At 38.9% G+C, this 11,623-nt stretch overlaps 1 protein-coding gene across 5 annotated transcripts in view; it reads right to left on the reverse strand.

The window, feature by feature from the left end:
• Sfmbt1 (Scm like with four mbt domains 1) overlaps positions 1 to 11,623 on the reverse strand; it is a 92,832-nt gene that overhangs the window by 28,719 nt on the left and 52,490 nt on the right. For all 5 annotated transcript variants that reach the window (XM_013346920.2, XM_026779723.1, XM_026779722.1 and 2 more), the window contains 5 exons: positions 6,951 to 7,191; positions 4,247 to 4,335; positions 3,122 to 3,368; positions 2,044 to 2,138; positions 1,116 to 1,217 (listed from right to left, as the gene is read on the reverse strand). In XM_013346920.2, the coding sequence (XP_013202374.1) occupies positions 1,116 to 1,217; positions 2,044 to 2,138; positions 3,122 to 3,368; positions 4,247 to 4,335; positions 6,951 to 7,191 (774 nt within the window). The remainder of the gene's footprint in view (positions 1 to 1,115; positions 1,218 to 2,043; positions 2,139 to 3,121; positions 3,369 to 4,246; positions 4,336 to 6,950; positions 7,192 to 11,623) is intronic.

Here is an 11,623-nt window from a genome sequence, read left to right on the forward strand (position 1 = left end):
AAAAAAAAAAAAAACCTGAACTCAAACCAATTATTTGGCTTCCAAGTAAAATTTAGTTTAAGCTTAGTAAGGGGTCAACTACATTACTATATTAATATCAAATGCCAAAGTGAGAAGTCCACAATTATCCTCTGTGTCTCTTCAGACTCCAGAGAAGGTTGGTGGGTCTTGGTGTCATGTCAGGTCTATATCTACCTCTCTTTCTCTTTCTTTGTGTATGTGTCTTAAAGATTTATTTTTATTCCCTTATTTACATGTGTGTCTATGGGTGTAGGTGCTGAGGGGGAGGCCCTAAATGAAACTGTAATTACAAGTGGTTATAAAGCACTTGATTTGGGTGCTGGGAATTAAACTAGTCCTTTGTTAAAAGCTCTTAACCACTGGGCCAGTTCTCCAGTTTTCAGAGGTCTTAAGACTACTTATAGGCTCAAGAATCTCTCATAGCTCTAGGAATAATCTTCCACTAAAACAAAGAAAATGTAAATCTCATCAAGTCAGATAACTAAACATCCTAGTAATTATTCCCATAGTTATAATCCTCCTTGGGCTCTACTTACAGAAATGGGGTCCTGCTCTACTCTAGTCCTAAACCAAATACTCTCTATTACACAGTAACTGCACAATTGACATAATTAACAATGTGCTCAGCTCCTGTGGTTACTCTTAACAGAGCCTTAGTTTTGTCAGCTGTTGGAGAGATAGCAGTCTGACTCCAGAACACACAGCTGTAGCTATCCTAGTGGTGATGCTAACTCTGTGACCCCAATCTCTGTCTCCAAACCCTTCCCTGGTAAGATGTGTGATGGCACTGCCTGGATTCACACTTTATGAACACTGTGGCCCTAAGTCTTCTAGTTACACGAAAGAAGGCTTGCCTCTAAAGAACATTTCCTTCTCCTACTCTGCTGCCCTGACTGCTCTGCTCTGGCTGTACAAGACTAAGACCTGAAGAAGAAATGGCACACTAAAAAACTGGGCAATACAATACAAACACAGAAGAGATTCTGGCTTCAGAGTGAACTGTATTAGGAGGGCCTAAAGATCAAACCACCATCATTTCCTCAAGTAGTTATCCTGACGGCAATTCTTCCCAGAAGAAATAACTCCCACTTCACCTTAGCAATTGTAGCAGGAGAAATCCCAAAAGGAGACCATGGGTCCACAGCTTCCAATTTCATATTTACAGAAAATTCATGGGTTCCAATAACTTGCTTATCCTGAAATATATACAACAAAAAGAGTAAAACTATAGTGTCTTTGAATTAATTTATGTGCATATGTAGTTAAATACTTGTGATGGTTAATATTCACTGTCAACTAGACTGAATTTGGAGTCCTCTAGGTGACATGCTCTGGGTATGTCTCTGAGGGCATTTCCAGAGAGGTTTTTAACAAGGAGGGAAGAATATACTCTGAACGAGGAGAATATTACCCTCTGAACTACAGTCCTAGATTGGGTGAAAAAGTAGAAATGAGCTGAGCACCAGCACGCATTTCCCTTTGCTTGCTGACTGCATGCTTACTGTGAAGGAACACCTCAAGCTCCTGTCTCCAGGCTTCTCAGTCACGATGGTCTACAGCCCTTCAATGAGTCAAAACAAGCCCTCAGCACTTAGGCTGCTTTTGTCATGGGTGGTTCATCACAGTACAGGAAAGGTAATCTAGTTTATGAAAATAACAGAGCCACTAAGCTTCTGGTAAATCTTGCTACTTCTTTCCTGGGAAAATCTACTCAGGACAAAACAACTCATTGTAAAGCATTCCTCTCAATGTCTGCAATGCAATGGGCATCTGGAAGAAAAAACATATTTATTCCTAACTAGTTAAGGTTATGTAGCTAACTGGAAAAGAAGACATTCAGACAGCTTTCAGAGGACCTCGAGAGAGGATGATCAGCATCCCTGCTGTCTGACCTCTCCTTCCCACACTGCAGGCCGCAGCACTCTCCTGCCTCCAGTGGTTCCTTCCCATTCTTTACCTCTCCCAAGTGCTATTTTCTACTATATGGTAAAACTTGTATTTATCATGAGTTTCTGTTTTTACCTTAAATAAATAAGAAGGTAATGGCTCTTCCTCCTCCTCTTTTACTTTGGCCAGAATCTCTTGCCAATCAGCTTCATTTTTCAGATGCCTGATTTCTTTAGTGAGACAAAATAGCATGATTTAAGAGGAGAAAACCTATAGATGTTTTAACTTCTGAAAGCATTCACATAAACAGAATTACTTTCTACTATGGATTAAGAAAAGGTTTAGGTTTACTCTCCCTCCACCACCAAACTCCCCCCAAAAGAGGGTTTTTCAATATAATGCTGGTTCTCCTGGAGTTTGCTCTGTAGACCAGGCTGGCCTCCAACTCTGAGATCCTCCTGCCTCTGCCTCCCCAGTACTGGGATTAAAGGCATGCACCACCATGCCAGCTTTTTTTTCTTTTAGGGGTGAGGAGTTCAGGTCCACCTTCATACAAAATAACCTGTATTTGAATCTCAGTATTCTGTTTAAGAGGTCAAAACTTAAAGTTTGTTAAAATAACTATAGTAAGAGCAGATGTAATGCTGCAGCCCATGAAATAATACAATAAATTCCCAAACTGGACTACACAGTAATGATGCAAGTAAAATATTGGTAAGGGAAAGAGTCTGAGGTATAATCAATAATGTATGCTAAACTATAAGTGTAATAACAAAATCAAAGAAAAATATATACTTAATGCAACTACTTTGTATAAATATAAAACACTTTTTATGTAAATTAAGAAAGATTTCCATGCCGGGCGGTGGTGGTGCATGCCTTTAATCCTAGCATTCGGGAGGCAGAGACAGATGGATCTCTATGTATCTGAGGTCAGCCTGGTCTAAGAGCAAGTTCCAGGACAGTCAGGGCAACACAGAGAAATCCTTGTCTTGAAAAGCAAAATCAAAAATGTTTTCATAGTATGTGGAATATATTTTTCACCCTCACAGATATTAATAATAAAACAATAATAGAAGTTTACAGCCTGGTCTACAAGAGCTAGTTCCAGGACAGGCTCCAAAGCCACAGAGAAACCCTGTCTCGAAAAACCAAAAAAAAAAAAAAATAATAATAATAGAAGTTTATATAAAAGTGCTATGTCACTCTTTACCTGACGGGGGCTGAAGTTCATATCCTTGCTGAGCAGCCCAACCAATGTGATGAAGAAACGGATCTAAGTAGTACAACCAGTGTTCAAACTTGTCAGAACTTCCAAGTCCTTCATAGCGCAGCCTCAGCCGTCCCCCAATGTTCTCCACGACAGTAACAATCCAAGTGCTTAAGGAGTCTCGAAAAGCTTGGCATTCTAGTCTGGACCCAGGAGCAATGAGATCTAAAGGATTCCTTCCATTACGGAGCTGCAGGTTAAAAACGTGAAATTGGAGAGGTTAATGTTTCTTCTTAAAATTCAAGTTCTAAATTTTGTGAAACTAGTCTTCATACTGTTTTACTCACCCTACAACAGTGGGATTAAATTACATTGTCCATAGATAGACCTCCCACAATACTACTTTTGGATGATATGAAAATGTTTATCATAAAGAAAAGCTTACTTATAACACAACAAAATTGTTTTAACAAATATCTCTATTATTTCGTTTACTATAGTTTTAAAAATAGAATCTTGTCTCTGATTATGAAAGCAAGTAAGATCATCATTAAAGAGAAAATCGAACATGCCTACCCTCCTTTATAACCCTAAAGACCTGAAGAGACCACAGAGAACAGCCAGTATAAACACTGCACCCAAGCCAATATCTACTTCTGCTTCTCTTTGCTATGTTTTTTCTTTTTTTCAAAATACATGCTGTTTTTCACTTATTAGATTACAGAAATCTTTTTATTAGAGCAGATGTCAGCTTCCCTAGCTTTTAAACTGTTCTTAATATTTTGCATTTATGTGAGCAATAATGTATCTACCTCATCATCCATTCATTTTATTATTTTTATTGCCCTGGACAAGGATAAAAAATTAATCTAAGTATAATTTTTTTAAATCTGTTTGAAACATGGAAATATCTATCAGCAGAACCTTAACTGGCAACTGATTGAGAAGCTTCTCAGGCACTAAACACGACACCAAAGAACAACTTCTGATACCATATTTAAATGTTCTGATCCCTATGCTTATGACTCTAATAACAATGATTCTTTTCCTCCGCGCAGTAAATGAGCTATCAGTTTTGGATTCCTTGCAAAAGTTTTCCATACTGGTTAAAGAAGCACTGATACTCACGCCCTCTAGCAAAGACACAGGAGGACCGCAGGCTCCTCTCAGGGTCTGCTGTAGAAAGGCACCCCAGTCAGACACCTTATGTCGGATGCCTAAACAAGGGACGAAGTCGTTATTATTCATGTCAGCCACTGAACACAAAGAAACCTGACATATAGAAATGACTTAAGGGTAGGCTAATCACTTAAAAATCTCTTTTTGAGTGCTTGAAAGACAAAATAAAATAGCTACAAAATGTCCTCATTCTTCACTGAGCCATGTGCTAGTTAGTTTTTTGTCGCCTTGGTATAAGCTAGAGAGTCATCTGGGAAGAAACCTCAATTGAGACAATGCGTCCATCACACTGGCCTGTACACAAGTTTGTGGTCCATCTTTTTGACTGATGACAGAGGTGGGAGAGCCCAGTACAGTATGGGAGGCAACCCCTCTGAGCAGGTGGTCCTGAGGTATATAAGAAAGCCAGTTGAGCAAGCCACGGGGAGCAAGACAGTACAATGTTCCTCCACTGCCTCTGCTTCAGTTCCTGCCTTGGCTTCTCTTAATGGAGAATAGCCAGAGATTTATATGTATACCAAATAAGCCCTTTCCTGCTCAAATTGCTTTTGGCCATAGTCTTTATTATATCAATAGAAACCAAATTAAGGCAGCTACTCTCTGGCTCAATAAGAACTGTATCTAAAACAGAGACTATTAGTTGTACACAAAATAATTCCCTTACTTAATTTTATAAAAAAATTCCTACTTCATTTTTATTATAAAAAAAATTTCAAACATGAATAAAAAATACAGAAAGAGGCCTGGGTGTGATGATGTCTGCTTGTAAGCTGGGAGGCTGAGGCAGGCAGATCTATATGTGCTCCAGGTTAACCTGATCTACAGAACAAGTTCCAGGCCAGTCAGGGCTACATAATAAAAACCTGTCTCAAAAACAAAAACAAAAGCCGGGCGGTGGTGGCGCACACCTTTAATCCCAGCACTCGGGAGGCAGAGGCAGGCGGATCTCTGTGAGTTCGAGACCAGCCTGGTCTACAGAGCTAGTTCCAGGACAGGCTCCAAAGCCACAGAGAAACCCTGTCTCAAAAAAACAAAAAAAACAAAAAAAAAAACAAAAAAAAAACAAAAAAAAAAAAAAAAAAAACAACCCACAGTAACAACAACAAAAAACACACACAGAAAAAGGTACAATGAATCTTCATGCAACATAGCTTCAACAACTGTCGCCTGATGCCCAAATGTTTTATCTGGAGCAAGAGTTAGCAAACTGTCACTTGTGGGCTAACTCAGACCTGCTTTTTATAAATAACACTTTTCTGGCACATAGCCATGTTGATTACTGATGTTTTATCTGTAGCAGCCAACTTCACACTGCAAGGGTAGAATGCTGTATCTATGGCGGAGACCATATGAGTGACAGCTAAAGCATTCACTATCTGGCCCTGAGCAGATCATTTGCCAACCCCTGGCCCATGCCCTCACAAATTTTACTGCTACCCAATCAAGAACTAATTAGAAGCCAATTTTAAACATCATATAATTTCATCCATATATATTTCACAAAACATTGATGAAATAACTTTAAATTTCTTTATACTTGTGAGTAGTTGTCTCAATGTGTATCTCTGCACCACGAACATGCAGTGCTCAGAGACACCAAGAGAGGTTGTAGGATCCCCTGGGACAGGACTTATAGGCTTGCTAGATGGTATATAGATGCTGGGAATTGAACCTGGGTCCTAAAGAAAAGTGGCCAGTGCTCTTAACTGTTGAGCCATCTCTCTAACACCAAAATAACTTCTTACAAAACCAGAACATTATGCTTATAACAAGTTAGTAATTCTTCAAAAGTAAATGTCTAGTCTACATACAAACTTCCTCAATTATATCAAAAATGATTTTTAACTTTTTTTATCTCACTGGGAACCACTTTAAAAAACATGCACTGCAAACAATTTGATATCAAAACTCCTTTTATCTGTAGGTTCAATCTTCTCTTTCCCTTCCCTCAACTTTCTGGTAGAACACTTACTGAGACACACAGCTCTTAGCGTATCATTTTTAGATTTTGTTTTCACCGGCTGCTTCCTCATGGTGACCCGTTGTCCCATTACCCCCTGTTTTTATTCTGATTTTTTGTTTTGTTTCGTTTTGTCTTTTCAGTGTGTGCATAGGTGTGTTAACAGGGACTGAAGCCAGTTCCTTGTACTTGTGTGTGTATATTAGTGGGAACTGAAGCCAGTGCCTTGTACTTGTGTGTGTGTATATTAGTAGGAACTGAAGCCAGTTCCTTGCACTTGTGTGTGTATATTAGTAGGAACTGAAGCCAGTTCCTTGTACTTGTGTGTGTATTAGTGGGAACTGAAGCCAGTTCCTTGCACTTGTATGTGTATATTAGTAGGAACTGAAGCCAGTTCCTTGTACTTGTGTGTGTATTAGTGGGAACTGAAGCCAGTACCTTGTACTTGTGTGTGTATTAGTGGGAACTGAAGTCAGTGCGTTGTACTTGTGTGTGTATATTAGTAGGAACAGAAGCCAGTTCTTGAAACCCTATCTAGAAAAACAACAAAACAAAGAAACAAACAAAAGTTAGCCTCGCCTAAAACGCTGTGTAATCTACGTAGGAGTGGCCTGACAAGCCTCAAGACTGTGGCCAATCTAAATTTTCTTACAGCAATATTCTATCACACCTTGAAAGGGAATATGCTACTACCTTCTGGAACTTCAAGGGTCTTCTTATTCTGCTCACACCACCCAAGGGGATAGAGGCCAGCTTTCCTGATATCACACCAGAAGTCTGCTTTCCGGTCTTCACCATAGCCTTCATAACGGAGTAGGAGTAACTGCTCACAGGCAGTAATGATGGTAGCAACCCAGTAAGTTTCGGGATCTTTTTTCACAGCTACCTCAAGCTTCATCCCAGGAGCAAAGCCATTTTGCAAACGTATGTCCACCTGAAAAAAAGAAATGTTATTAGCCACAAAAACAAAATGTATTTCATGAGTGTTTTTCTGCCCAAATTCTTTTTTAAGATCTAAGATTTTCAAAGCACTAAATGCCTATAAAACCTTCTCAAAGGAAACCTGAGAAATTCTAATTATAACTCATAACACTAATCAAAAAACCAGAAGTAGCTACAGGGCTCTGTCCACATAGCAGTGATAGAACTTGGTATTTTCAACAACACAGCCAGTCTATTATGATGATAGAAGGTATCTTCTAGAAAGTAATACATTACTAAACATTCACATTTTCATATCCTTCAATATGTCTTCAAGATTTCTATATCACTCAACAACAAAAGGTTTTAGATAACCACAACAGGGAAATGAAAAAAGTATAAAGATATAAATCAGTAGTATTAGTAATATTATGTACAATATTTGCAGGAAGTCCACACTTCTGTCAGCTGTTATAATAAAGTGTTCCAATGTAGACGAAAAGTTACACGGTGACAAAGGTATGGGTTAGCAATTCTTAAGTACATTAAAATTAAGTATATATAAAAGTACTGTGGGAGTAGTTACAAATTCAAAAAAAAGGGCAGGGGGTGGATATGCTGGCATTCACCTTTAATCCCAGGACTTGAGAGGCAGAGAGGCAGGCATATCTCCTTAAATTCAAAGCTAGCCTGGTCTACAAAGCACTGGCTTTGTGGGACAGCCAGGGCTACACAAAGAAATCCTGTCTCGAAAAGCCACACACATACACACACACACTATCTAATCTCACCCCCAAAAAAGGGGGAGGAAAGACTGGAGTAAATCCTGTCATTGTGGACTGGAATCAGAAGAATCTAAATTAAAAACATGAACTGATAGGAAAGCAGTATAAATGTGGACATAAGTGCATGTGTATTTCTTAACCCTGAACGGATTTAGTGCCCAAATAGTTTTTATATCATCTTGCAATCAACAAAAGCAAGGGATCATGGAGAAACTACTAGTTACAATTCTGGAAAAATAAAAATAAAGTAGGAGTCTCAAACATCTTGTGGTGTCAAGCAGAAACAATTAAAAAAGTATGGGGCATGTTAAAAGGAAACACAAGATAGCGAAAAGGATCTCCCAATGGTCACAGTTGCAAATCAAAAGATAAATACAGAACAAAATGGTGGAAAATATCAGCAGGTGGTTCCCAACAACAGTTCCAGTACTCAAGAGACTGAGGCAGGAGGCCTGCCTGGACTATATAATTAAATTATCTCAAAAAAACAAAAAGTGAAATGAAAATAACTGTCATCAGACAAGCATCATATAAATATGCACAGCAAGCAAGAATTATTGATAGATGCTAAAACTATGATGAAAAACAGTATTTGCATAATCTCAAAGGATCACTCTATACGATTCTTATCAGCTGCAAAAGGCAAAACAGTAACAATACAATGAAGAAAATGGCACATATCACTTTAAATTTATCAAAGTTAATATAACTCCTAAAACATCAATATTGCAATTGCATACATTTGCCGGATTCCATACAAGAAAAGGATTGTATTTCCTTTGGCATGCTTGACATATCTGAATATACTCAGTTTAATAAGGGGAAAGTTTCCCAAATCAAAAAATACTGCACAAAATAACTGACATATAATATATATTCTTTAAAAGAGCCAAGTTCATGAAAGGAGACTCCGCTGTGACAAACGAAGCAAATAAGGTGGGTGGGATATAAAGGTACCTGCCACTAAGTTCACCCGAGTTCAATCCCCGGGAGAACTCCAGCAAGCTGTCCTCTGACTTCCAGGCAGGCACTGTGGCACACCCAAACAAATACATGCACGCAAATAAGCAAAAATGTAAAACTTAAAATAATGGAAATGTAGTCAAAAACACTAGAAAAATGAAAATGAAGTCCTAAAATAAGCCAAACAAAGTTCCATGATTTTGTTGCTTTTAAAAAAAAAAAAAATCTAGTTTTCTTATGATTAAAAGTTACAATATAGTGTGAAGTTTACATTCAAAGCTTGTTTTTTGTTTTTCCGCTCACCAGATTTTACTAGGATGGGTCTACCATGCTAAGAACTGATGAGTCTCAAGACTCGAGACAGAGCATGCTCCTTCTGAGGATTCTGTTCTGTGTTTCCAAGGGAACCACTACTCCAATATGCAGGGAATTTCCTGAAACCAGGGCACTGTAAGTCATTCAACCCTTAAACAGATTCAATTAAATCTGTGCTGCCCACAACTAAATTGTGCCAATAAGAATTTCTGAGTTCAGCCAGGCTGTTGTGGCACACACCTTTATCCTAGCACTGGGAAAAGCAGGCGGGTCTTTGTGAGTTCACGGCCAGCCTGCTCTAAAGAGCTAGTTCTAGGACAACTAGGGCTGTTACACAGAGACTCCTGCTGTTTTGGAAAAGAAAAAAAAAAGAATTTCAAAGTTCAAAAACCAAGGATACTTGAGTTTCTATCCTAAGAGTATGCTCTTCCTCTTCCTCTCGTACCACCTACAGCCCAACAGCCTGCAGCGTCTCCTGGAATGCCTCAGCTAGGGGCTTTACTGGACAAACTGAAGTAAGTTTTTTTCTCTAATTTTAAGAATTAGTACTACTGATAGATTGGTCTGCCTCTGTCTACTCTTCAATAAAAGACTTCCTTTCAATGAGTCTCCACCTCCCAAGTGGCCACTTGGTAGCGTAGGCTTTTTCCTTTGGGAAAGCTGAGCTCAGGTAGAGCCCCTTCATTTGTGGGTTTGGCACAATTATCTACAGGTATTATGCAGTATCTCAATCCTCATTTACAGGGCCAGGGAAATTTTGTTGAAAAAATAAAATATTCTGAACACAGAGCCACATTATTACATGTGTTTTTCATGATTTTATCATTCCCCTAATGAGCCCCAAATATAAAAAAACAAACCTACCCAATGTTCCTCTCTCCTCACCCCATTCTTCACAATTAAAAAACCCTGCAAAACTGAATGTGTAAAAGATACTGCCCATCATTGAAAAGCATCCCCCAAAACCAAAACATTCTTTCTTACAGTGTTAACTCTGCATTTTTATTATTCATCTGCCAAGCACTGGGATTACAGGTGTGCCGCTATGCCCTTTTTATGTGGGTTCCGAAAATCTGAATTGAGGTCTTCATACTTGTAAATTAAACACTGTATTGACTGGGCTGTCTTCCCAGTCCCAGGCTTCCTGTTTTCACACATCTGTCTCAGTGTACTCTGTTCACACACACACCCTGCAAAAAGGGCAAATTTTCTTGATGACGATAGCAGGAAGAAAGAAAAGGGAAAATAATTTACATTTTTTTTTCAAATTTCCTAACTTTTCTGTTTTGTTTTTTAAGATAGGGTTTCTCTGTAGCTTTGGAGCCTGTTCTGGAACTAGCTCTGTAGACCAGGCTGGCCTCAAACTCACAAAGATCCGCCTGTCTCTGCCTCCCAAGTGCTGGGATTAAAGTGTGTGCCACCTCCGCCTGGCTCAAACACCCTAACTTAAAAGAATTCTGAGTTCACTTATGCAGAAAGTGGTACCAGCGAGTAGGTGTTGCTATGACAGGTCTAACCATACTTTTTTTGTGGAACAGGGAAGACTTTGGGACTCTGGACTAGGAAAGTGGTTGAATGCTAAAAACAGGGCTTACTTACTGGGTACCCTAGTAGGAGCTTAAAAGACAACAGCACTAAGGACCAATGTGAACTACAGAGGCCCCACTTTCAGAGGTTTCAGAGGTTACAATATTATCAACTGGGAGAGAGACCATTCTTATAATATCTTGGCACATTCTCATGGCTGCATTTTGCTCTTGTCCTAAGAATATTCCTGAAGCTAAATGTAAGAGTTTTCGACTAATTTCATTGGCAGAGGAAAGTTCAAGACAGTCAGATACTGACTCTGTTGCTTGTTATATGTATTTGCTCATATGCAGATCCACAATGAAAAAAATCAAACAAGGCAAAATGAAATACAAAATAGATAGTTTAAGGCAAAAGAGCACGAGGAAATTTAATGTTGAAGCCATGGTTTGTGATGAAAGAATAAGGAGAAATGGAATAAAGGGAGTGGTGCCCTCAGGGCAAGACCTCAACCAGCTAAACCTGAATCAAACTTGTGAAAAGGCCTAAGGCAGCAGTTTTCAATGGGCAGATCACCACCCTTTGGGGACTGAATGACCTTTCCACAGGGGTTACATATCAGATATCTTGAATATTAGATTTTACACTACAGTTCATAACAGTGGCAAAAATTACAGTTACGAAGTAGCAACGAAAATAATTTTATGGCTGGGGCGGGGCTGGGGAGAGGTCACTACAACACCAGGAACTGTATTAAAGGGTTGCAACTTTAGGAAGGTTGAGAACCACTGGCCTAAGGAATTATCTGTTCCTAAAAAAACAACTGCAAATCAAAGCTTATGAAAATATAACTCA

Source organism: Microtus ochrogaster, chromosome 6 (genome assembly GCF_000317375.1).
Source record: "Microtus ochrogaster isolate Prairie Vole_2 chromosome 6, MicOch1.0, whole genome shotgun sequence".
In the NCBI taxonomy this organism is placed as follows: Eukaryota; Metazoa; Chordata; class Mammalia; order Rodentia; family Cricetidae; genus Microtus; species Microtus ochrogaster.